Genomic DNA, 27,051 nt, shown 5'->3' with positions numbered 1-27,051 from the left:
CTTCGCGCGCGCACCATTCCTCTCTCGCTGAACTGAGCGCCGCCATCTTTGTCTTGTTTTGTTTGTGAATTCTTGCGCTTTCTTCTGCCACCCTCGGCGGCGGCGGCGACGGCGGCGCGGTCGAGGCGTGGCTTGCTACCGATTGAGAGCCTCGTGGCGGCTTTCAAGTTTCCCGCACTCGAATTCAAGGCTGCGGTTGGGCAAAGAGAACGCGGGGGTCGGGCGACTACTATTGGCTGACGCGTCGGTCTCCGCCTCCCCGCGTCGTCTGCTACGGCTCTTTGTTTGCTGTCGTTGTTGGCTGTCTTTGTACTTCATACGTTCTGTTCACCTTTCGTCATTTTTGCGATCACCGGATTTACTGTCTCTCGTCGTGCCCTCTGAACGGTTTCGTGCAACGTGTTAAATGTTGCGTGGTCGCTCGCGATGCCTCGAGGTGCGACACGCGTTCAGTGCAGACTTGGCTAGCTTTTTTTTTCTTTTTTTTTCGTTTTGGCGCTTATGCCGCGGAAGATAACCCGGGAAGTCGCTTGTCGCGTTTGGGCCGCTCCTCGTTCCTCTGGCGAGATGCCCCGATAGATAAACCGGGAAACCGCTTGCTGCGTCTGCGCCGCCCACCATGCTAGCAATGCTAGGGCGAAATGCCGCGGGGGAATCGGGAATGCCGATTGTCGCGGCTTGCAGAGCTCAGGATCGACGGATCTCAGCATGTGGAAAGTGGTCCGCGGCACCAAGGCGTTCGCTGTAGCCGATCGCCTAGTCGCACAGATGTTCGCTGTAGCCGAGATCGACGGAGCGCCATAGCCCTAATGTATATTTTGACGGCTGCACCGGACTTGTTCGTGATAATTGCGAGTCTTCGTCTTAAGTGGGGCCGTTATAAGTGGGCTCGACTGTACCTGAATAAATTTTTGAGGGCAAGGCAAGCCCATGTATTCAAAATATTATGTCTGGAATTTGTCATAATTAATTTGGTTAATCAACATAGGTCTAATTGATAACAAAAAATCCAATTCTATGCTATTTTTCAGCAAGAAAATTTAGAAAAAGGGCTTTGTCTTGCGCTGAGGAACCTATCTAGGAATCAGCATGACAAATTGCACAATGCCAGTGCCTCTCACAATTTCTCCAGGCTTGATATAAAGGACCTATTCAAACCAGTTTGATATGCTTCTGTAACTTGAGAATTAGCGTGCACAATTCTATGAAACTTGGTGGTATTTTATTTGTTAATGTCATGAGCCTGTCTTGAAAATTTCATCGTGATAACTTGAGAAACAAAAAAGTTATTGTTCTCTCAACCTTTGAGAGCCGTTTTCTCAGAATCAATTTTTTGCACGGTTTGGCGGCTAGGGAAAGTCATAGCTCAAGAACCGCTTATTGGATTTTCATGAGGTTTTTTTTTTGTTATATACCTAAGTAAAATTCTGAGGGCAAGACAATTCGTTTTTTTTTTTCAAAATATTTCATGTGTAATTAGGGGCAGTCAATTAAAATATTGTTAAGTCAGGTGTAAATTTGAACACTAAATTTGGGGCTGTACTAAAATTTTTCAGAGAGGAAATTTGGAAAAAGGGAATTGTCTTGCCCTGGGGAAACTATCCAGGAATGACCATAACAAATTTCACACTGCTAACACATTTTGCAAATTCTCCAGGCCCGCCCCTAGGGACCTATGTAAACTATCTTGATATACACCTCTAACTTGAGAACCGATGAGCCCAGCTCCATGAAACTTGGTAGTTCTTCAAATGTGTGTACTATGAGCATACCTTGAAAATTTCATTCAAATACCTCAAGAAATAAAAAAGTTGGTGTTCAAGGGTAGCCCCCCCCCCCCCCTCCCCCCCTTAAGGGGAGATGCGGGTCGAAAAAATGAGTTATTTTTTTTTTTTTCAGTTTTTCGACTTTTTTTATTTCGGAATTTTTAGGCATTCAGCTACCTTATCTAAAAAAATGAAAGTGATATTCACACCAGAAATTAGTAAAAAATACGTTTGAATGAGTCGTGGTCGACGGAGAAACCGAAAGTTTCTTCGCAAGTTGCCCATCTTTGCGCGCCTGCCGTGCACGGCAGCTTCTCCGCACGCCATGGCGGTCGCTTGGCGGAGATAGGCCAAGGCTTATTCTCACATGTGCAACGGCCACTAGTTTCGTATTTTTACTAGAAATAATAAAAAAAAAAGCGCGTTCCGCAACCTTACTTGCGTGTTTTTTGATCACGTGGTGCGATTCTGACGACGCCATTGGCTGTGGGTGACCAGTTTGTGCAGTGAAGCCTACCCCCTGGTTGCACTGTTTTCTGCCGCTCGCAAGCATTGCGAGACTGCCACCGTCACTTCTGCGTTTTTTCAGTTTTGCGATCATGGTCAGTCCGAAAAAGCGCAATACTCACGTGCAGAAGTTTCATACTAAATTTAAATTCAAAGGAAGGAGGCGCAGGTCGATGCCGACAACGATACGCAAGGAAAGCTGCCCGGAACCTGCTAGGCCTAACGACAGCATCGGCGCCGAGGAGATCGACTCTACCTTGAACTTTGTTAGTGCTTCTGAAAGGAAGATTGGACTCTTTGAAAACGAAGAAAGAGCGAGTGATAGCTCTGCCAGCGCGGTAGTGTGTGACATCGATGCGCTGACGCTACTTGTGCAAGGCGCGACGTGTCCTGCTTGTGGCGAGAGCCAACTCTTCGTCAGCGAGTCGCTTTAAAAACGCAAGGGACTTTCCTTGTTCCTCGAACTTTGTTGTGGAAACCGTGAGTGTCCTGAATCTGTTCTGTCTGCATCGTACACCTCGAGGCGTGTGGCGGCAAGCGGAGGTGGCAGCTCGAGGCGTGCGGCGGCAAGCGGAGACGGAAGCGCGGAGCGAAGCTACGACAGCGGGAGCTCGCGCGACGCCTTTGCTACAAATGTAAAAGCAGTGGTAGCCGCCCGCGCAATCGATGCTGGCTACGATCAACTTGTGCGGTTTTGCGCCATTATCGGTCTTTCAAAACCGATGCACCAGAAGACATTTCATGGCATCGCAAAAAAAGTGCATTCCGCGGCCATGAACGCTGCCGCGCAAAATATGAAGACTGCCCGCGAGATCGAGGCAGGAGTCGGCGGTGCAGACGCCGCTGTTATGTACGATGGCACATGGCAAAAGAGGGGCCATAAGAGTCACAATGGTGTGGGCACTGTTGTGTCCCCCAACAGTGGGCTGTGCCTCGATTTTGAAGTGTTGTCAGATTATTGCTTGGCATGCAGTCGGCACAAAATATTGAGCAATGAAGAAGAGGAGATTTGGCAGGCGTTCCACCGTCCCGTGTGCGAAAAAAATGTGGAGTGCTCGTCGCATGCCATGGAAAAGGAGGCAGCACTTCGCATTTGGCAGAGAACGCCGTTGTATGAGACACCACTACGCTTCACTACATTTTTGAGTGATGGAGACAGTAAAGCACATACTGCTGTATCCAAGGCTCAGGTGTATGGTGCCACAACCATAGAGAAAGAGGACTGCACTAACCATGTTGCAAAGCGCCTAGGGACAGCCCTTCAGCAACTGAAGACACCACTTCCGCGTGGAGAGAAGCTGAAGGACCCCACGATACAGAAACTGCAGGCATACTCTCAAATAGCAATAACCAACAACAGGGGTGATGTTCATGCTATGTACTGCAGCATTTGGGCATCGTATCTGCATTCGTGCTCTAGCAATGGGGCTAGTAGCCACAGGTATTGCCCAGAGGGTGCTACATCGTGGTGTAAGCACAGGCGAGCAGAAGCTCTTGGACAGCCGCCACCAGACCACACACCCCTCTTGACAAAAGCCCAAGGGAAGGCATTGCTGCCAATATATAAGCGGCTTACAGAGGAAAAACTGCTGGCTCGTTGTATTCGAGGCAAGACGCAAAACTCTGCAGAGAGTCTGAACAGCAAAATATGGTTGCTGTGTCCAAAAACGAGGTTTGCGTCTCAGACTGCTGTTGAAACTGCCACAGCCCTTGCGGTCTTGTGGTTCAACAGGGGACACACAAGCTTCGAGCGGGTCCTGGAAGAGCTTGGCATTCTTCCATCTAAGGGACTCCTTGTGCTCAGTGACTCCAGTGATGGGACGCGCATCCAAAAGATGTCTACACAGCAGACTGCTGAGGCACGCGCTCATCGCCGTAGCATGGAGAGGAAGGCTCGAATGGAGGACACTGCTCGCAAGGACCATGAAGGACTAACCTATGGCGCTGGGGCGTTCTAGTGGTGGGGGATGATTGCTGTGCAGCGCATGACCTTCCATGCAAAATTTCATGCAGTTTCAATCGCATTTTATTGAATACAGAACTTTTGAAATGCATTTTTCTCCTTTTGCAGTTTTGAGCAAATTTCCAAGTTTGCGCACAGGGTTTTTTGTACTGATATTTGTCGTATTACAATGAAACTTGGCACACATGCTCTTTAGAATGTGTAGCTTGCAGATATCTATTCAGAATTTCAGTATCTATAATATTAGTTTATAGAGGTTTGATATAACAGTAATGATCCCCCAGAATAAAAGGATAACATCATCATAATTTTTTTACCGTACTAGGAACTTTCATGTCCAAATTTGTGCTAGTTATCTGGATTCTAAAGTTAGCAAGCTACAAAATAAACTATTGCTCTTCATTCCCAGTGAAAATTTTCTATGCAAAAGCATGTGCACAAAAGGCCTTTGTTTTATGCTTGTTTAGCAGCACTGAGCAAAAAGTATGCGTGCTACAAGAAAACTAATCAGTGTTCTGAAAAACTAAGGAAATACAGTTTAAGGACACCAAATTTCATTGTTCTGGGTGGCTTATTAAAATTTTCTTTTTTTTCGAGTAGCATCTCCCCTTAAGGGGGGACACGGCTCTTTGTGGCCGAAAATCGGGTCTAAACATCGGATTTTTTATTTCTTCATTTTTGCAGTCCTGAGATTTTTCCACAACTATCTGCAAATTTTTGTTGAAGAATACCGCCTAATTCGCAAGTTACACCATTCCAAAAATGCGAATCTGAGCGTTTGGCCCTTTAAATTGAGGTCAAATCACGCCGAGTTTTGATCGAGCACAGATCGAGAAACACGCGCTCCACAGGCATAATTTTGGTCTCGTTCGAAAGATCGTGATTCAGGCAATTCCCAAGTCATAATCGGCGTCTGTGAGCAAACATCCGAAGCGGAAAACAAAGGGACAAATTTGCGCGAAACACGCGCTGCTATTGGGCTCCGAAAGCTTGTGACACAAATGACCACTTTTGGTTGGCTGCCCGCGTCGACTGTTTGCGGCCTTGCGCCATTTTGGAAAGGTCGCGTAGGCCTATCTGGCTTAGCGACGTCCCGTCGTCACGACCACGGCGTAAAATGGGGAAAATTTAGGGTCGAGCGTCATTCTGGCCCAGAAATCAAGAAAGGTAGAGATAAGAGGCACGCCGGTGACACAGCAATGCCGCATCCTGTTATCAGCGAAAGGCAGCGACAGCACCATAGTTGATGCAATTTTTAAATGACTTTGAGCGCTCCTGCACTGTCGCCACTGCGTGGTTTTGCTTCTCGCAACGGCCGCAATTTATTTTTTTGTTTGTAGAAAAAAAAAATTGTTATATTGGTGAGTTTACCTAACTGTGTGTAGCCACAAACTTAACAGAGAATGTGTTCTAAAGTGTGGCACTTTAGGCAGCATGCATGGGCATGTCCTGTGGATGTGAAAACATGCGTAACTGAAGCTAGCAACTGGCATTGGAGCAACGATGACTCTTTCTAAGCTCCCCTCCAGCTGTGGCAGGAGTTGATCGACCGTTAATTATCGACTTCGTTGTCATTGAGTGCAATCGCGGATAGCTTTGCAGTGCTGTGGGCGATTGGGTATTCTTTCTTCTCCCCCTGTTACGTTACATTGTTTTGAGGGTAATCCGTAATAAACCTGCATAATTCGAACAGTTTGCACAGTCAGAGATTCAACTAAGGGCTTAAACCACTTTAGGTTGGAGAGGAAAGCTGTATCAAACTCCCCCTTTCTTTGCATGCAATTTCACTCTTCGCAGCACCCGGCACCGCTGCCGCCAACGCCGCGTTACATCGACGATCCCAAGAAGAAATGGATACCGCCCAAGCCATCGCTGAAGATCTCCAGAACGTCAAGTGGTGAGCGGGCCTTGGTTGTTATATTTGCTGCTACCATTTGGGGCTGGTTTTAGTTTGGGCATGCTCAGGTTCGAAGGGGCTGCACTTTCCTTTTTTTCTTTTCACAGTTCTTTCTCTATTCTTATTTAGGTCAGAACTGGGCTTTCTGTATAAATGTGGGTTATCACTTGGAACAAACCAAACTCTTTCAAAGAGCATGTGATGTTTGCAAACATTGTTGATCAGTGCAGCTTTCACAAGAGAGGTGATGCTTCTGTTGGACTGCTTTGTTATTATTGGAAACTTGTAAACAACTTGAAACCAAAGCGGCAAATGACACTCCAAATGGCATCCTCCTTCAGCCTGTGGCATCGACCGATCATGACATCTTGATGAATTATGTAGTGCCTGCCGTATCGTACCTTCCAGTCGGCTGTTGCGAGGGCAGTATTGTTCGCTGTGATATGACAAAACAGTAGAACCTCAATTATGCGTCTGCCGATTGTGGGATCACCCACATTTTACGACGAACTGGCGAGGGCCTGACAAATTTTTCATGGTGGTAATGCATTGTGGCTAAATGAGGGCAAACTGCTCCAGCACACCTAGGTTGAATTTACCTTAGCCGTAAGTAGGGAGGCATCTTTTTTTTTGCTCTTTAGCTGGCAAAAGTGCTGTGGAAATAATGGGCACGTTCGTTCCAGCATGAAATTATTATGCTGGTAGTAACTGTTTCTTTGTCCGAAGCATTGATTGAGAGGCAAATTTGGCACCTACTCAATGCTTGCACTAACTGGACTTGTGGGTGCGTTTATTATGTGAGTGTGTTTATGGTCATGGGTATTTCTCATTATTCAATGACCAGTTAATGGGACAGTTTCCTGTGGTTCCCTGAAAGGTGCGTAATTGGTGTTCTACTGTTGGTTGATACCGTTGGTTGGAGGACCAAGTTCTGGGGGCATTTGCTGCTTTATTCTCGAGTTCTGACTAAACCAATTATCGTACCAAAGGCTGGTTATATATGACTACTAGAAGCAGTTGCAGTTAGCGGGGGACGGGAGGGGGTAGGGGGTGACAGAGAGAGAATGAAATGTCCGTGTTTTTGATGTGGCCAGAAAAAGGTGTGACAGGAAGTTGCCATTCTCTTCTCAGAGCATCTTGCGACAGCTGTTTGGTCACTTTTCTTTGGGCTTTCGTACACGTGTGAAACGAAACTCCTGGAGACTCCAAAGGTCTGAACGCTCAGAAGCTATTCCAGCTGTGATTTGCAACTTGCAACAGCAGAGCTGCTAATTGCAAAATGTGTCACTGGAGCTGTATTGACTGGCCTTGGACACATTGGGCCTTGCACAAGTCACTTTCGAAGCTCAATGCAGGGTTTTTTGGAGGTTGTCAACTACCGTCCATGGCATTCGGTCAGAAGGAAAAATATTTGTGTAGGAATGTTCAGGGACTGGTGGGGGAGACATTTCGATGTACCTCGGATGTTAATGGTACATAACATGGTGCAGGAAACTTTGCAAATCAATTGTTAGATGCGAGCTTGGATCGGACGTAATTGTGGCGGCTTTCAAGTCTCGGAACAATTTTTATCCCTGCATTCGGCTACGGCTGCTTGCGCAATTCGAGCAGCTCTAGCAGAAAGCGTGGCATCCAGAGCAGTGAAGAAGATGGATTTTTTTTTCCGGGGGGGATGCTTCTCCAAAACCTATCGCAAACATGTCCACAGCAGACGGCAGCTCTGGCACAGTCATCACCACTGTCGTTACCAAGCCGCCGCCCGTGCTCGCGCCTAAGAAGAAGCCGCTGCTGCCGAAGAAGGCAGAGGAGCCTAAGCCGCCCACAGCAGAAGATGTGGAGAGGATTGTGCAGCAGTGGCAGACGTACCTGGACAGTCAGCAGGGGGGCGAGAATGGCAAGAAGGAAGATGTGCCTAAGGAGCTGAAACGTCGTATGCCCTACCACGCGCAGCGGCCCCTACGCCACGCCTGTCTCTGCCTACTGGGCACCTGCCAATACGACCGGCTCCCGACGGCCTACAAGGAGCGACTGCATGCGAACTTTGGCCGCCTGGAGCCGAACCAGCAGCTGCGCGTGCTGCTGGGACGCATGTACACGGCGGACAAAGAAAAGCGTGAGCGTCAGAAGCGGAAGAACCGAGCCAACCGCAATGGCGCCAATGCTTCGACCGCCATTGGCCCGAAAGGCAGATGCAAGTGGGTGTACTGGCTGCCTGCGCCGGGTTCGGCCGCGCAGCGACGCAAGGTGTGCAAGGCCGCGTTCATGGGCGTGCACGGCATCACGGAGAAGCGGACGCGCGACGTCCAACGTGAGTAGTTCTTGCCCCCATTTTCTTGCATTTTTTTCTATCTGTTTTAATGTGCGGTGAGATCTTGATAATCTGTACGTGAATTGAATGCCACAGAAAGTTGGTCTCTTTAGTCTTATAAAGTTAATACTAAAGAGAACCACTTGTGGAAGAGCTGCTCCTAACTGCTCCAAAAACTACTCAAAACTGGCTGCCTTGATGTTTTGCCATCAAATTTAGCAGAATATGGTTTTGCCTCACAGTGGGCCAATAAGGGTATTGCATACAAAAAATCCTATTTGACTGTGAGAAGTGCAGCAGAACGGTAGCATGTTGTTGTTTGTAGATGCTTTGGAGCTGCCATAGTCAAATCGATAGCAGCACACCGGTGTTAGAGGTATATAATGCATCTCGCGTGGTGCCCAATATACATATAAAATTTTCATAAACTAGAAAAGCAGATAGCATATTTTGCCAGTAAATTTGGAAAGAGCCAAAAGCGGCTGGAGAGAATTAAGTGCAAAAATAATGCTTTGTGCACATGACATAGCACCTTCTCCCAGCCTTTCGAACATGTTATAAGAGAAGGAGTGGCGTTATAGGGGTGGTCTCATGATAGTGGGAGTGATGAGTGTTGAAAAGCCATATAGGGCCTCTCGTAGAGAAAGAGTGCGAAGGCAACTAGGACAGAGTGAGGACACAGGACAAGCGCCGACTAACAACTCAAGTTTATTGCTTGACCTGCAAGAATGAATACGACAGGTCCAACCAATTAAAGAGACAGTAAACTCGTACAAGAACACACTTGAGAGATACGTGCTACCTGTTGGTGGCGACAACAGCGGCGTCATCTCGCGGAGGCTGAAAATTTTAATTCTCTTTCTGTTATCACTGCTGGTGGACTGCTGATGCATGCTTCATTTTTGCTTTTGATTTCAGCTGCTTCAAGAATTTCCTGTATGAGCTGCTTGCTGTCCTTACTTTTGTTTTCTTGATGGACGACTCGCACGTTTTGCTTCTTCGGTTCTTCTGTTTTCTTTAGTTTTGGCCATGTATGGGACTTGTTGCCGACACTGTGAAATTAAGGTAGCCCCAGCTTCGCTGAAGGGAAAGCTTGAAGGTGGAAAGCCATGATGTATAAATCTGAAGGAAAGAAAAAGCTGTCCTTCTGTGCCGTCCCTGTCGGTAGTAGGGCACCAGTGACCAGTGCGCAGGTGTAAGAACAGAAAGGATATGCACAAAAAAAGAGAGCAGAAATATGCTGCCTATTGGTGCGAACTCCTAATTAGCGTCAGTGCTTGGGAACATCAAAACTGTATTCTCCACGTTTTATTCTTATAGGCTATAAATAGTGAAGAGCTTTTAGTGGAACTTGATATTTGATTGTGAAGTGCGAAAACGCAGCCGGCTGTGAGTGGCTTACGTTAAAATCCCATTAAAGGAGTATAGATAATTAATTTTTGAGTTCGTGTTTTATCTTCTGTAAGGATGCCTAAGACATTACTGTACATGAATCGCATCATGACATTCACCTATAGCTGCTGAATAAACCAATTTCGGTTTCGGTTTCAACAGTAGAGTGATGGTTGTGACTTCAAAGTCAACTCTAGGTCATGTGAGGGATGAAGAAAACAGAAATATAATTGTTTGTGTCGTTTCAATTCACCAGAACCCCAAAGCCCAGAACCCCCTCAAACAAGAATTACGAAAGATGAAGAGTCTAATTATATCGCTGTTTTTTCATGCCGCACGTGACCTAGATTTGATTGTGATGTCACAGCAATCTCTCGGCTGCTGAAACCAAAACCAAAACTGGTGAGAAAAGAAAATTCAATTAAAAATTACTTAGCAGTCATAAGCGAAACCTGCCTAGTGATCCATATACAGTAATGTCTTACGCGTCATTACCAAATAGAAAAGTGCCAACAAAATTTGATGTCTATAGTCCTTTAATCTAAGTTGCTGGCAGTTGTGTGACCAAAACCGATCTAAAGCTGTAATGCTGAATTTTTTTTTTTTAAACTGGCTACAGATTGGCTCACACCAGTAAACTTGAATGGTTTCTCGATGAGGGTCACATTGAGGCATGTCGTTGACAATCCCTTCCCAAGGCCCACAGTGTTGCTCATGCAGTGGCAGGTATGACGACCATTGGAAGAACCCCGTCACGAAAGATAATAGCACAGTAGCTTAGCTGGCGCTTCACATCTCTGAGTTTCGCGCCAGCCTACAGGGACGGCAGCTGTTGGCCGTGCATTAGCCAACCAGCCGAGCATAGCTGTGCTCGGTTTGGGATGCTTATTACCACATTGCTGGCCTCTAGTTTTCATTAATTTAAAAGACATCTTGCTTCTCACTAACGCACACTCTAAGTGTGAATACCCCTATAAGGGAGTAAAAATGGAGTAACGTGTCCTTTAGCGCACTCCTTATAGTGGAGGGTATTGTTTTCAAACCTCGGGGTAGATTTTTGCACATTAAATGTGCAGAATTTATACTGTTAGCAACAGAGGCATATTCCCACCACAAATAACATTCATTGATGCAGTTAGCAATCGCAGAAGACATATAACCTCGGCACTAGAAATCTTGAGGTAAGCATTTAGAGGAGATCGAAACATGGGGTAAAATATCTGTAACAGCGAAAGCTTCTGCTTCCTTTGCCGACCATAGCTATTTCGTATTTTTGGTTATGTAAACATACGCTAGGGCTTCGGCAGCATACCCTGATTCTAATAGGGAGTGCACTAGAGGACGTGATGTTCCCTTTTTACTCCCTTATAGGCATGATCTTCCTATTTGGAAGGGAAGAGTTTTTGGCAGATTAGGGGAGTGTTTGATAACACAGGAGAATACGATTGATGGGAACCTATTTGGTACGAATTCATAAAATTCCCATGGCTGGACTGCATTGTGTGCAAAATTTCAGATGGTTTGAACACTCCATGCGGCACTATGGACGGTGACTTTGCGACCATATCTGCTGCACGCTAGCCACACATTGTAAACTTTGTGATCGATAGTTGCATATACTGCAGGGAGCAGTTTGCGGCAGTGCACGGCTCGTACATCATTGACTCTGCAGTGGCTAGTCACTCTGCACGCATAGCAGACAGTTTGCTTAGCAGCTGTAATTAAGTATAGTTAGCGCATGCTTGGTTGGAATAGTTGACAGCGCACAGCTGCCTATTGCTGGATTGGGGTGAACTGGGCACTGCCGCTTGGCTGCCCTGGGCAAGGCAGTCAGACTTGTCTTTTTTTAATGAACTTTTCACCATTGAAATACATACGTGTCTGATGGGGCCATAGTTAGACGAAAATAGCTGGAAGCTAGACGAGTGAACCGATTATGAATTGTCGAGATTCCACCGTATAGCTTTTCATTACAGTAGAACCTTGTTGACCCGGTTCATACGATTTCCCGTTTCATATGCTCAAAATTGCGGGCAGTAAAAAAATCTCCCATGGAGTTGCACTATTTTTCTCCCGGTTAATACGCTCCTGCATGACACAATTTCCTGGTTACTATGTTTGAAATTTTGACATATTCTGGTTGTACAATACGTTTTGTGATCAGCCGGACATGTGCTAACCAGCAATAAGAAAAACTGAACAGCGGCTCTCAGCCACCAATGTTTTCTTGCAGTGACTAAGTGCAAATGGGCGAAGCATCATAGAAAGCCAACGAACCAACTTACGAGGCAGCCGTTCCCGTGGCAACATGACTTCATGAGGAGAAACGCACTGGCTTCTTTGAGGTGCCTTAGGGGCATAGGGGTGAATGATTTGAGACCTACAACTATTTGTTTGCATACCAACGGGCTGTGTCTGCAGGACGCAGCATGAGCAAAAACGCGGCAGATGTGAGCCATCATGTTGGTTTCTCCACATGCGAAAGTTGCAATTCGAATGCATTTGTACCTCATTCAACAGCTAATTTTTTTTAAAAACCAGTCAGTTCAGATGATACGTTTTTCCGAGTAATATGGTTTTTTTTTCCCCGCATTAAAAACAAAAACAAAAAGCATTGAGGTTTTAATGTATTTGCAGTGGTTTGAATTGTGCATATTTTCTTTGTGGGTACGCTTCAGCTCCTTTTTCCAGGTCGTTAATGCTTTAAACATCTGAACTCCTCTCGTGTTTGAAGGCAGGGTTCCCGGTCTTTACCCTTGCATTAGCCGCACTTTTGATGCTTTCCAAGTCTGCAGTGGTAGTGCAAGCAGCAGCAGCAGCAGCAGCAGCATAAATACCCTTGCCACATATATCGTCTTGAGCCTAAGAAGTCATATTTCGTTATTAATATCGTGCAGATGTGGATATTGAGAATGAGTTGACTAGGAGTATAAGAGTGGGGTGACATTGATTTGGGTGGGTACTGTCATCGTAGGTAGTCAGTGGCAGCAGTGTTAACGGCATCTCTCTAGAGAAAATTATCTTACCGTTGTGGAGTCTGGTAGAAAGGGGTCGACTTAAAGTTGGGGAAAATGGAGTGAGCTGTGCGGAAAGGAAAATGGTAGGTCTAATGTAAAGCAGCAGGAACAGGGCAGAGCCGTTCAGAGAACAAGTGGTAGTGAGTGACGTCTTGGCAGAGATACACCGAATTCGACAATGGCATGGCATAAAGGTGACAGGAATGAATTCTATTATTTTCCTTTGCATAAGTCACCGAGTTGTCCACTATTCATTGTCTTACTGTTATCTTTTGCTTTCCTTCCAAGGGGCCTCATAGTGTGTGTGTGTGTTGACCTGCTTTTATTTTTCTTTTCCATCTCTTCCCTGCTTTTCCCTCTAAAGTCCTGTGGATGCGGCTTAAGAAAAAGCGTGGAAGCACGCCCACGGGGGATGAGTCTGATATCGAGCGAGAAGAGTTGATGCCGGGTTCCTACACAGACATTGATGACGATGACTGTGACGGAGAAGAAAAGGCCGAGGAACCGGAGAGCAAGCCTAAGCTGCGTCCTGCGGCTCGCAGGCCCTACAGGGGGCGCAAGATCCTCAAGGTGTCTGAGAGTGAGGAAGATAGCAGCAGTGAAGCTGCAGACAGCGGTCCCGCTGGAAAGGAGGACGATGATGATGAGTGGAAGCCGGAGGACGAAGATGAAGAGGAAATGGAGAAGACCCCCGTGATTGAGAGCAACAGAGTGACTCGAAGAACATCGGCGGACGTCAAGGGGAAAACAAAAGAGTCGAGCCCAGAAGCTAGTCAGGAAAGAGCAGCTGCGATTGAGGTCGATGGGGGGCCGGATGAAATGGACGACGATGACTATGTGCCTTACATGGACATTAGTGGTTTCGAACCCATATGTAACCTGGAAGAGGTCAGCGAGCATCTGGTCCTCTCGCTACCACAGGGTGAGTTGCTGGCATGTTGCTTTCGTCATCATCGGTCAGGGAAGGCTAGTGGACATAGGGCATGAGTCTGGCTGGATTCTTTGGATTTTGTATTTCCAGTTCTTGTGTTGTGACTGTTGTTTAGGTTATAACAGACAGTTTAGATGTCTCGCTTAAACAGTATTTTCATGTAGAGGGCATGGAATGAAGATGATTTTAGGTAAAGTGAAACCAGTGACTGAAAAGTTTATAAAATTTGGTAGTGTTCCCCACATGACTTGTGGCCTATTACACTTAACATCTTGTGGAGATTAGTCTATAGTGTGTTTGTTAGGGCACATTTTATTTGGCCCGTTGTAAAAAGTACTGGATAAAGTAATGCAGGCTGTTGCACTGGTATCACCATCTCCCAGGGGAGAGGGAAATAGTTAACTTGCTTGTTCTGTCCATCTCTGCTAAGCTGCACGACCTTGCATCAGGAAAGACTAGCCTTTTCTTTCGTGTCAATCAATCAGCCTTACATTGTATTGCACTCTGTGTGAGACTTGAGAGTGACGCTGCGGTGTGGGTTTTTTCTTTTGCCAAAAGGTGTCTGTGAAGGCAGCAAGGCAATCACCGGACCGACTTAAGATTTTTCGCTCTCTTGGACTCTCCAGCTTGCCAGAAAGGTACCGTGCCCTCTCGTGAAGCACCGCGTCGCGACTGTCGCACACGCCCGTGGCGAAAACGCTTCTCCTCTTCCCCGCAAGTCGGTTGTGCCACGATACCTCAGAGCACTGAGTTTTGCGACGTCACTGCTTGCCGTCGTTGGCGCGAGGCCAACTGTAGTGCTTTGTTTTTTCCCTCGGATGGGACTACTACCACTGTACAGCCCATACTACCGAAGCCACCACAGTGCAGGAATAAATTGAGAGTTCTGCTTGATGGAAGTGTTGTGGCCAGTTTCATTTGCTACCCCTCTGTTCCACCAGCTACAACACAGTATCAAGCATGCTTGTGCAAGAACCACCTCAAGAGTCTCACATTCAGTCAGCTTTGAAGACATTTTTGTGATGCGGATAGCGCGGTAGGTCCCAGGCATTGCGATAGAGGTTGAGTGACATAGCAGTTGTCTTCTCAGTCTTTTAGCCATTATGCTTAAGCAAGAGGCAGAAAGCAACAATATGTCATCGTGATCATCATATACACGTTCACTTTGAACGGTGCAATACCCTATTAGAAGCTTAGTTAACATTTTCAGTTCCCGCATCACAGAAGTGATCCTTGAAGCTGTCAGCTGTACACACCACTCTTTTATGAACTGACCGAGGCATATCCTGGAGTTTCGTTTCCCTGAGATGTTTTGGTCTGCAGTCGAGGGTTCTTTTGAGTTTCTTTTTTGTTCTTCTTGAACAAAGCACTTGCTCAGAGCGCAAGCGTCGCGTTGCGGCGGTGACATGCTGCAGTGATCAGCCGTTGACTCAGTGCCCTGAGGCATCGGCGCCGGCGTTCAGTTGTGTTCGTGTCCTGCTCTCCTGCCCTTTACCCTGTCACTCCGTACTCGCCGCCAGCTAGCTGCCTGCTGGTTCAGCGACTAGTCTTGTCCTCTCGTTGTAAACTGTTCAAGCACCATTTATTCCTGTGTCGCTTTCGTGTGCGTTTGTCGGGTTGATCAGGTGTAGAGTGGTGGGAGAGCTGGCGATCACTGTAGCATCTTGCTGCCTCTTCACTGCTTGTGCTTCTCTGCTGGCATGGGGTTGTTTGTTTTGTTTTTGTTCTCTCCCCCTTCGCCCCCGTCATTTTCCTTTGGGGGGGGGGAGTGAGAGGGGTACATAGTATGTGGTCTGCCTTCTACCACCGTGAACGTCCACTCTTGGTCAATGGCATTCAGACCACTTTGTTTGTTTTTTGAGGGTGTATTGTGAAGCACTGAATGCGTCCCTAGGGCTCTGAATCCCTGTTAAGTGAATGGAATGGTGGCTTGGGCAATCAGCTGTTGACCCGGAGTACCCAGGCTCAAACCTGTCTGCGGAAGACATAATTAGATGGCGGCAAAATGCGAAAGGTGCCGTACAATGTTATTGCATGTTAAATATAGTCAGTTGGCCTATATTTACTTCAGTCCCTTTACTACAGCACCCCTCTTACACCCAAGTTGCTTCGGGGCAGGACATCCCACACACTGCCACCAGCTTTATGTCCAAGGTTAGGGTGCTCCATGTGCTCTGCTCTGTCTGCCCAAAAATAAGCCATATGGCCTGAAGCCTTGACCAAGCTTCTACCTTCTAGCCACATGTGCCTTCTGTTCAGTTTTTTTCCACTTGTGTGGTACGCAGGAATGTTTCGTTGGGATTGCGCTGTTCTCTAGTTTGTTAATGCATTTTGTGCCATTTCAATGTTACGTTGTTATACACAGTGTAGTGCTTCTACATGCTTGTATGAAGTTTTTTCTTTTAGCACCACTTGCCTTGAAAGTGCTGACATTGAGCAGCTGAAATTTATGCAGGTCATAAGCATGTGTGAAGTTTCACGTAACCTTAGCTGGAAAGCCATTGAGCTCGATGCATTAAAGGGGTCATGACACCAAGTTTGGAATATAAACAGTTTATTGCATTCCTGATGTGCAAGCAACTAAACCAACTAAAAAGGTTTCGGCTGCATCGGAGCTGCAGATTATGACTAGCAGCTTACCGGTATCACTCAAGAGGAAAGTGTACAACAGTTGCATCTTACCTGTACTCACCTATGGGGCTGAAATGTGGAGGCTAACCAAAAGAGTTCTACTTAAGTTGAGGACAACTCGGAGGGCTATGGAACAAAAAATGGTAGGGGTAACATTAAGGGATAGGAAGCGTGCAGAGTGGGTCAGAGAAATAACTCAAGGTACCGACATTCTAGTGGAAATTAAGGAGAAGAAATGGGCATGGCCAGGACATGTAGTGCGAAGAGAGGATAACCGATGGTCGCTTAGGGTAACAAACTGGATTCCAAGGGAAGGAAAGCTTAGCAGGGGGCGGCAGAAAGTTAGGTGGGCGGATGAGGTTAAGAAGTTCACAGGGGTCAAGTGGATGCAGCTAGCACACAACCGGGTTAATTGGAGAAATATGGGAGAGGCCTTCGCCCTGCAGTGGGTACAGTCAGGCTGATGATGATGATGATGATGATGATGGAGCTGCAGATATTTTTAAAACTACTATTTTCGTTTCCTCTTCAACAGCTGGCTGATCTGCTAACCGGTGACAACATAGGGTGATGGCGTGTCGTCTGCTGCATGTTCTGTGCACGAGCAGCGTCAACCGCGATTACGCAAAGCCGCGGTAATGCCGGTCAAGCAGCAGTCATGCCACTTGCTGACGTTACCCACAAACTGAGCTTTTCGTCGATCTCTGTTAGCACTTGTAACCTAGGGAATAGTGGCATATGGGTGGGGTGTAGGTGCACGTCGGCGCCCAAGTACTAAAGGTGCACGAGCTGACCCACTCGAGCAGCGTACACATTGTTCTGAAACACGTCTCAAAAGCAACACCTAAAATATGCATTGTATATATTGCCGTCCGACGGCGCCTTTGTACATTCTTCGGGTACCGCACGCGCAGCAGCGTAGTCGCACTACATCGAGGCACATAGTATACCCCGGCCACCCCGTCTTGGCAGCATTGTTTATGCTGCTTATTTTCATGCCCAAACCTGGCCCTAGCCGCTTCATGAAAGTGGACGATAAGCTCATGAGGCTTGCTGCACTGGATGCCGCGCGCTAGCGGCCTTCACCTGCGAGCGTGGACAATGGCGCTCTGGCTGTCTGCCTCTTCCTAATCATCGCTAGGCCTAAATTAAAGGCAGTTTGTACTAGACCAGCGAGGCATTTTAGTAAATGGGCCACTCTATCATGAAACTTCTCTACTCTGAACCCTACTGTTTCGTAGTAAAAGAAATGATCATTTTCGGCGATGCCTTAGGAGCGGAGCTAGCATGCATGAACACGGGCACCGCACCGGCTGTGAGCAAAAACTCCCACCATATGGGTCGGCATTTCACAAGAATCATTAATTTTTTAAATTCCTTTTTCGAGGGCTTATTATTATAAGAAAAACAAATTTTAGCATGCTTTTCTGACCATGACGCAAGGGTTCGTCGTATCGCTGGTGTGGACGCGGACAACTTGCGCGGAAGGCACGGCCGGTTCGGTGGTGTTTATGGCGATGGGGGCAGTTTTGCCACGGATGTTGGGGGCAGCAGGGGCGATCATGCCAAAGGTGGATGCCCGGGCAAGAACTAAATCGCGCTTCACTACAGTCTGTGTGCTTTTATCAGAAATGTGCTGAGTACACTTATTGGGAGTAATGCCAGTTTTTTAGCAAGGCAAGCACAAACACAGTACAGTGTGTATCGGCAGCTTATCGGCGCCGGCGAAGCAGCAGATGACGCGGTGGCCGGTGTCGCTCTGTGACGTCACCAAGTATATTTTAACATGGCGAACGCTGTCGGTGGGAGGAGCTTTGAGGTGTCAACTTCAGCCACTTATTTCAAAATAAGGAATGCATCTAGGGTGCTCAGATTTTTTAAAAATAGAATAATAAGGTCCAGTGTTGTCTCCCAAACTAAACAGTCTTAATATATTGGATGACTGTGGCATGACCTCTTTAACACAGTAATTTGTGTTCTCTGTGTGCTTTTCTTTCTCTGCTCTGCAAATTCCTCTGCCGGCAGGCTTGGTGCTCTCCTGGAACATGACTTTCAACACACTCTACGCTGAGATCCAGACTTATCAGCTGTACGCATACCAGGAAACGAACGCTGCTCCCGCCACGTCTTTCTGGAAGAAAGTGGGCGACGTGCGCGCACTGCCGCTGCCAATGGCCTGTACCTTGACACAGTTTGTTGACGGACACAAGTACCACTTCGCTGTGCGAGCCGTCGACGTTCACAACCGGCTGGGGCCATTCAGCGAACCAACCTGCATCATGCTGAAGTGAAGGCTTCGTGCTTGATGTGCATTCCCCCTCCCCCGTTCATCTGTCTCAGCACTTGCCTTCTGTCCTGGACTGGGCTTGGCCATCGAAAGATGGGCAGAATTTGCAACCTTCGGTATTCTGTGTCGGCACATACAATTCTGTCGTGTAGAGGACAAAGGAACCGCTTTGTCGTTGAGCTGTCAGTGTTGTTGACGGGCTGGATTGGAGTAACTGACCAAGACCATGTGTGTGCCCGTCTTCTGGACTCGGATGTTCTGTCCTGCACTTGTCTTGGCTATTAGAGGTCGATGTTGGTCCTCATCTACTCATGGAGCCCTGTGGTGAACATTTTAACGAAACTTTTTTTCTGTGTGTGTGTCTGTATGTATATTTCATCAGCAAGTGCAGGCAGTGTAGTGCACAGCCTGCCTTTTACCATTCTGCCATCGCACCGCTAGAGGACTACACATTGGACGGTCATTGTGGATCAGATGTTTCAACTAGCATACTACAAGTGTTTCCAGCAGATACTTGGTCAGTACTGTTAACGTTCAGTTAGCTAAGACAAGTTGCTGATTTTGATGCACCCGCACATGTCACTAGAACCCTTCACGCATTCTTTCCGTATCGCTCAAACAAGGGACTGCAACGTAGCCGCGCAGCTGCAGAACAAAGAGATGAATTGGTATACGAATAGGCACATTCATCTGTACTGTTGGACGCATTATGGTGCACCACTGACTGGAAGTGTTGGGGGAATAATGCATGGAAAGTAACGCCTGATTTAATTGATACACTTCACACAGAGTTAGTCAGACTCGCCGCTGCAAGTGGGGTTTTAAGTCACCAGCAGGTGAAAAGACAATGCATGTCCTGAAGACAAATGTCACTGGCATACCATGACTGATTCGACGGGTGCTTTCTTTTGTGTCGGAGCCTACTGTGATTGATTTCTTTCATAAAGAAAGAGGATAACAGAAGGAAGGAGATGAAGATTAAACCGCTGATACCTGTACAGTTAACTGCTCATGTTAAGACTTGCTGATCATCCTTCCAGAGGTATCCTCGAGTTTCACACACCATGAGTTCTGTATTGAAGTTTATTGCAATTTTTTAGTTAAGTTTATTGAAACATGGGGCAGAAAAGGCCTTCTGCTACAGGGCTGCTATTTCCCTTCGTTAGTCATTAAATGTTCTATCTCAAAATAGGGCACAGTTCAGCCCCATCTAAGGTTACCTTGGTTTTGTTTTTGAAATGTGCATAATATATTGATTGCACATTATGCTTAAGATGTTCCTTAAGTTTATTGACTTCGTTCATTTATTTACGTGGCATTTCGTGGAGACTGGAATGATCTTTTTCTTGTGGCATTTCCTTGAATTGAGATTGATATGTTGTATTATATAACAGCTGAAAGCAAGTCAGTGCTACAGAGTGTGAAGGAGTAATGTAGCAATTTTTGTACTGCCCCTCGTTGGATGAGATATAAAGATGTTTGTTCTTCGCGTTTTACTTTGTTGGAGGTGTTATTTGCCTTTTGATACACATTTTTGTATTCCTGTTGCCCAGTGCAAGACTTGCTGACTTGCTGTATTCTTAGCTACAGCTCTCAAATTCATGGCATTTGGAGTTTGATAACTTCTATTTTGCGGTGACACTAGCATATCTGTAGTCTCATCAGCAGTGATATGATTACTGTGCCCAAGTTGTAGGCTGCTTCAAGCTGTTACATTGTGATGAAATAAGAGTGATATGCACCATAAGTCTATAATCCCTTGAGGGCAAACTTCTTGGCTACCGTGTGTAATTCCACATGTGTGTTAACCTCTTAAGCGCCTTATTATTTGTAAAAAGTTCTAACCAAAATGCTTAATCCTTTACTGTTGATTTCAATAGGTATTGTAATAAAAAGCAAGTATCTGACACTCAACAAATATTTGAACTAAAAACTAAGGTTAGCACAGTGAAGGTTATTGCTTATATGAAAAATCTGCTATGTAATGATAAGCAACAGAAAAAATTTAGAGCACAGCCAGGAGATATCCTAGAGTATCTTGCGAAGAAGGGCTGAAACAGAAATGTTGTTGCTGTCAATCTTCATCCACTGACGGGCATTTGGGACAGTTTTTTTCTGAGCTGTCATCTTTTTCATCGGAAGAACTACTCAAGTCAATGTCATCACTGTCATCTTTGCTTCCCGCAACATGTAAAAATTCGTGTCTGAATAATCATCTTTGGATGATGAGGACGGCACGAAGAAAAGCTTATTTCTATCACAACGGGCTAGTAATATCAGCGTCACCTTTTACCGCACACCATTTTTTTTTATCAAGCCTGCTGCGTGACACACGAAAAAGCTTTCAAGCAGTAGAACAAGAGCAAATAGCGGGCCAGTGGTGCCATCTGTCGAGTGACCAGCGACCTAAGCTGCAGATGACCATTTCAGTCCTAAAACGCTCAAGGTGAAGTCCTATCTTGTGTAATCGAGCTGCTTTCGTCCAAAAAATGCTTTGGGACGGCTTTACAAGTGCTTAAAGGGTTAAAGCACATGAACTCTGGAAATTCACCAGTATCAGAAAAAATCTTTTACTGTTGAGATTCTGCTGAAACCCATCGCGCTAAGCGCGATTTGTGCGAAACAGATTTCTGCTGGTAGGAAAACCGCATTCAACTTCTGAGCCAGAGTACCCAGTTCGAACCCAACCGCAGTGGCCGTGTTTTGGTAGAAGTGAAACGAAAATGGTGCCACAATACACAGTACACAATATTATATTTTGTGACTGAAGAAAAAATTAATTACCAGACCTGTCGACTGGCTCCGGCTGAGCCACCATCGCTGCCACATGCAGAAGAGAGAGTTGAAGGTGGCTGAAAGGAGATGTGTCGCTACAACGGACATGGCTGTAGAGACACCGTCCACCAAACTGATGTAGACAGCTTCAGCGATGTTAAAGGTATAGTCTACTGACTTTTTGGACAATTTTTTTCTTTTCGTGTTATTCGAAAGCTCCATCCTTAAATTAATACCTGGCTGTCGAGCTGAAAAAATTCAAAATAATTTTTCCATATGCAACCCTGTGAACAGGACGCCTGCCGCGCCACCTTGATAAAACATGGCAATAACTACGGTGTAATATGGTTTTAACTATAATAAAAGCAATATCAAACATTCACGTATAATGAGCCCGCTTAAAAAAGAATTGTCATTTTGGGGTAGCGAAAGCGGGGAAAAAGTTATAATCTGCATCTGGGGTAGACAACCTCGGCCAGGGGGCGCTGTGCCGCTCTGTGCTATACGATACGACGATAGGGTAATCTCCGCAAATCAGGAAGCAACACAAGGTAGCAGTATACAAAGCAGCTTAGAACTGACCAATCTAAACTGGAAAAAGGCAGAAAAAAATATTCCTAAAAACACATCTACAGGAATAGAAGGAATTCCTATAAGCTGATTAATGAACTTGGTCCAAAAAGTAAGGAAACGTTAAAAGCTCTGGAAACAGTCATAACGAATAAGCAAACTCCGGACAGCTGGCGGCAGAGGAACATGAATTTGATTTGTAAAGGGAAAAGAGAAAGGATGCACATAAAATCCTACAGGCAGATTACCATAACATCTGTTATGTACAGGCTGGCCATGCAGGCGGTGAAATTAAAGGTGCAAGCATGGGTAGAAAAGCGAAAAGATACTCGGAGAACTTCAGAACGGCTTTAGGTATGGTAGGCGCTTAGATGATAGCTTGTTCGTGCTTACCCAATGCATCGAAATATCTAGAGTGGAAAATAGACCTTTGTATTTGGCCTTCCTGGACATAAATGGGGCGTACGACAATGTAAACAGGGAACTCCTGTGGAACATATTAAAAGAAGAAGGTATCGGTTATGAGATAAGTTCCTACAGGAAATATACTGGGATAACGAAATAGAAATTACATGGGAAGGAATAAGAAGTACGGAAGATGTCAAAGTGTGCAAAGGATTAAGACAAGGCTGTCATCTATCACCGCTGCTGTTTATGCTTTATATGATAAACCTGGAACAGAGGATGACAGTAACCTAGGTTTTAACTTGTAATATAGATTAGGTGGAAAGGCGGTAGAGCAGTGCCTCCCCGGTTTGATGAATGCAGACGATATTGTGCTGCTAGCTGAGAGTCTGGAAGAATTGCCAACTCTAGTTAAGTAATGCGGAGACGAAGGGGACGCTCTAGGCTTCAGTTTTAGCGCAGTTAAGTCGGGTCTGATGATTTTCAACGGCTCAACTGATCAGGGTCTTAAAAGACAAGGCCATGAAATACCCAGAGTAGCAGAATATAAATATCTGGGGGTATGGGTAAACGAAGGATTGGCATACATTGGAAAGCATGAGCAATAACTTAAGGCCAAAGGGCGAAGAAATGCTGGGATAATGAAGCTTAGGGCATTGTGGGGATACAACAGGTATGAGGTTTTGAGGGGTATTTGGAAAGGAATTATGGTGCCCGCACTTACTTTCGGAAATGCAGTTTTGTGCCTAAAATCAGAGGTACAATCGATATTAGAAATAAATCAGGGAGCCGTTGGACGATTATTACTAGGTGCCCACAGCAAAACCACAAATGAGGCGGTACAGGGAGATATGGGCTGGGCATCTTTCGAAGTACGGGAAGCTCAGAGTAAAATATTATATGAGGAATGCCTGAGGAAATTGGACAGTAACAGATGGGCAGCTAAAGTATTTAAATACCTGTACTTATAAAGCGTTGACTCACAATGGAGGAAAAAAACTAGGAAACTAACTAGTAAATATGCTAGTCACAAGGACTGCGAAATAAAGAGCATTAAGCAACAGGTGAAAAACACAGAAGGTAAAAGTTGGATAAGTCACAAGGACTGCGAAATAAAGAGCATTAAGCAACAGGTGAAAAACAGAAGGTAAAAATTGGATAAATTCGATGGAAAGGAAACAGAGTGTAGAATTACACCGAAAGTGGAAAAGGCAGATCAGGAAGGAAGCTTTCTTTGATAACTCAAGAGGCAGTGCCCTACTTTTTGAAGCTAGATCAGGGTGCCAATTGGAACATGCAGCTACAAAAAGAAATTTAACAATGAAGATGACGCATGTGCTGTATGTGGTAACTCCAGAGCAAACAATCGACCATATTATACTCGAATGTAATGGTATCCAGCCGGAAGTCGATGCAGGCGTAGTCACTGTTCCTGAAGCTCTGGGGTTTAGAGATACCAGCAATACCAGTGGCCGGGCGAACAAATCGGCGGTGGAAGCTAGCAAAAAACGACTGGAAGATTGGTGGCTTAAAAGCAGAGAAGTGACATAATGTTAGTAATGTAGAAACAAAAATTTAATAAATAGAACGATTGTATAGTAACCAATCTAAAACAATAATTAAGATATAGGGAGAAAAATGAGCATGATATACTGCTACCAGCCCGTTTCAAAGGAGACGCTCTTATATTCCATCCACCATCCATCCTACGCTCTGTGCAAGAAAGATGACGCATGTGCTGTGTGTGGCAACTCGAGTGAAACAACCATAGGAAACAATTGACAATATTATACTCGAATGCATGGAGGAAGGAAACAACTTTGGAGAGGCCCTTGCCTTTCCCAATGCATTGGAGAAAGTGTGGCGGAAGTGACGTCAAAATTTAGGGTTAGCCAAGTTGGGCCATTAGAAACGGCGACGCTGTTGCTACGAGAACTCGGGCCACTAGCAACAGCGTTGCTAAGGGCCCTAGGCCCTAGGTACGTGAGCGTAGTGGAAAAAGGAAATTCGGAGGGTAAAGGAGGCGGAGAGATGGTGCAGCATCCGGTCGCGGCGCGGCAGCGCCGGATTAAAAAAAAATGACGTCAGGGCCTCTCCTAAGTTCTTTCCTTCTTCCATGCTCGAATGTAATGGTATCCATCCGGAAGTCGATGCAGACACAGTTACTCTTCCAGAAGCTCTGGGGTTTAGAGATACCAGTGGCTGGGTGAATAAACCGGCGGTGGAAGCTAGCAAAAAACGACTGGAAGATTGGTGGCTTAAAAGTAGAAAAGTGACATAATGTTAGTAATGCAGAAACGAAAATTCAATAAATAGAATGATGGTATAGTTAACCAGTCTAAAACAATAATTAAGATATAGGGAGAAAAATGAGCATGATAGCTACTGCTACTACCCCGTTTCAAAGGGGACGCTCCTATATTCCATCCATCTATCCACTACTGTGTGCCAGCCCCCTCCATGGAGACTCCGGCAAAACATCCGCGCAGTTTGCTCCGCTCTGAATTCGAGCACGTTTATAAGCGCACGTGGTGCTCTGCTCCTCTTGCCGAGTCTCACTATTACATTCCAAGAAAAAAAAAAGAAATCTGCAGTGACTAAATTGTTGCGCACTTTTCATATAACTTGCGTGGCAAATGGTTGACGAAGTTGATGGGTGGTTGTCGGCCCGTTTAATTATAGTGGTTCTTGTGGTAGACGTAGCCGGTATAACAAGCAAAACTGTTTATTTATACATCAGGTAATGGTGCCCGTTTTCGCTCTGCTTGACGCGGTCGCCCATGCCCATGCCGGGGTCTCCCGGCAGTTCGCCTGGTTAGCTTTCCGCTTGGGGCGCTGTCGTCAGTGGCGCCAACACCCCCCTTTCTTGAAAGGTTTGATCTCACAGGTGCAGGCGTTCTGGTCGCTTACAAACACGTCCACTTCTTGTGGTGCTCGTGTCCTGCAACGGTTGCAGGTGTCTTGCTGTACGTCTTGCTTGTCCTCTGTCGGTTTGTACAACGTAGGACCTTGGTTCTGTCTGATGTTGGCTGTGTTATCACGCCGTGTGATGCAGCTCCAGCGAGGATGCGCACCGCTGTGCCTGGTGGTAAGCGCTCTCGGCTCCGTACCTTGTGCCGGGCGTCGTATGATCGTTTTGCACGAGCTCTGTAGGCTTCATTATTTTGTCTGAATTTGCTGTCATCCCACTTCGGGGCTAGCAGCTTCGAAGTGGTTGGTACTGTGGTGTTCAGACAACGACCCATTAAGAGTTGTCCTGGTGAAAACCCTTCCACGCTGGATGTGGCCCTGTAGGCAAGCAGCGCTTCGTGTACGTTGGAAGACTTCCTCAAAAGCTGCTTTGCTGTCTGCACAGCCCTCTCAGCCATACCATTGCTCTGCGGGTAGTAAGGGCTTGAGGTTGTGTATGAGGCTCCCCAGTGATGCACTAGTTCTTTGAACTCTGTGGAAGTGAACTGCGGCCCGTTGTCTGTGCATATTGTCCGTGGAACACCGTACCGCGCAAACATTGGCTCCAAGACTAGGGCTATGTTTTTTGTAGCTGACCTCGGCAGTTGTTCTAGCTCGAAAAATCGGGAGTAGTAGTCTACTACTACAACATACTCTTTCCCCTCCAGCGTGAAGAGATCCATGCCGACTGTGTCCCAAGGGTGTGCTGGCGATGGGGTTAGAAGCAGGGGTTCTGTTTTTGGCTTTCTGTGATCTCTGCAAGTTGGACACTTCCACGTAGTCTTCAATGTGCTTGCCTATGCCTGGCCACCATATGCATTCTCTTGCCCTCGCTCGGCACCTCGTTGTGCCCAAGTGGCCTGCATGGAGTTTTTCCAGAACCTCTACTCTGATGTCTGGCGGGATGATTATTCTGTTGCCTTTGAATAGCAGACCATCAACGAGCGAAATCTCATTAGCCACCTCGACGTACCTTTTCAGGGCAGGTGACAGCCCATGCACAGTTGGCCATGATGTAGTGCAGAAGGTAGCCACCCTGGAAAGTTTCGTCTGACTGGATGCTTGCCCAGCATTTGGTTTGAAGCAGGGAGCTGTTCAAGTGCTAATTCTTCAAACTCGCGCACTGCACTCTAGAGATTTCTCTTTGTCTGCTGGTTTCCCAGATGACTTCCAGGACAGAAGGTCAGCTGTGTACAGCTTTTTGCCGGGAGTGTGGGACATGGTGTAGTCGTACTCCAAAAGGCGCATCCTGAAACGTTGAAGGCGAGGACTCAGCTCGTCAAGTCGTGTAGTCATCAGCAGCGGTATTAACGGCTTGTGGTCCGTTTCCACGTGAAAGGTTGATCCCAGCAGGTATTTGCGGAAATGTTCGCAAGCCCATGTGATTGCCAGTGCCTCCTTTTCGATTTGGGCATATATTTGTTCTGTATCCGTAAGGGGGCGTGATGCATATGCCACAGGTAGGAGCTTTTCGTGCGACTGCTGTAGAAGTACGGCCCCAAGACCGTATGAGGAAGCATCCATAGACACTGTGTGAGGCGACTGAGCATCGTAGTGAGTGAGAATCGGTGTCCTGCTTAAAGCTTGCTTGAGTTTGTCAAAACTCTGCTGCTGAGCTGGGCCCCAGTGCCAGTCAGCGTATTGGTGGAGCAA

The 27,051-nt window shown here is 46.3% G+C and overlaps 2 protein-coding genes across 7 annotated transcripts in view; both read left to right on the top strand.

Moving 5' to 3' along the window:
* The window catches only part of LOC146189964 (uncharacterized), a 76,144-nt gene extending 55,949 nt beyond the window's left edge, over window positions 1–20,195 (top strand). For 4 of the 6 annotated variants that reach the window (XM_084604684.1, XM_084604685.1, XM_084604680.1 and 1 more), the window contains 5 exons: window positions 6,034–6,133; window positions 7,842–8,441; window positions 13,215–13,772; window positions 14,340–14,419; window positions 18,438–18,573. In XM_084604684.1, coding sequence (XP_084460810.1) covers window positions 6,034–6,133; window positions 7,842–8,441; window positions 13,215–13,772; window positions 14,340–14,380 — 1,299 coding nt within the window. In that variant the 3' untranslated portion in view covers window positions 14,381–14,419; window positions 18,438–18,573. Of the gene's footprint in view, window positions 1–6,033; window positions 6,134–7,841; window positions 8,442–13,214; window positions 13,773–14,339; window positions 14,420–18,437 lie in introns of all 6 variants that reach the window. The other 2 variants (XM_084604683.1, XM_084604686.1) reach the window with 2 other exon arrangements.
* On the top strand, window positions 2,734–4,237 carry LOC146189965 (uncharacterized). The gene has a single exon (XM_084604687.1). The coding sequence runs from the start codon at window positions 2,996–2,998 to the stop codon at window positions 4,229–4,231; it is 1,236 nt and encodes a 411-aa protein (XP_084460813.1). The 5' UTR covers window positions 2,734–2,995; the 3' UTR covers window positions 4,232–4,237.
* Window positions 20,196–27,051: the final 6,856 nt, after the last annotated feature.

Source organism: Amblyomma maculatum, chromosome 5 (assembly GCF_055883805.1).
Source record: "Amblyomma maculatum isolate TAMU_Amacu chromosome 5, ASM5588380v1, whole genome shotgun sequence".
Classification (NCBI taxonomy): Eukaryota; Metazoa; Arthropoda; class Arachnida; order Ixodida; family Ixodidae; genus Amblyomma; species Amblyomma maculatum.
This window is presented reverse-complemented; position numbering and strand designations above follow the sequence as displayed.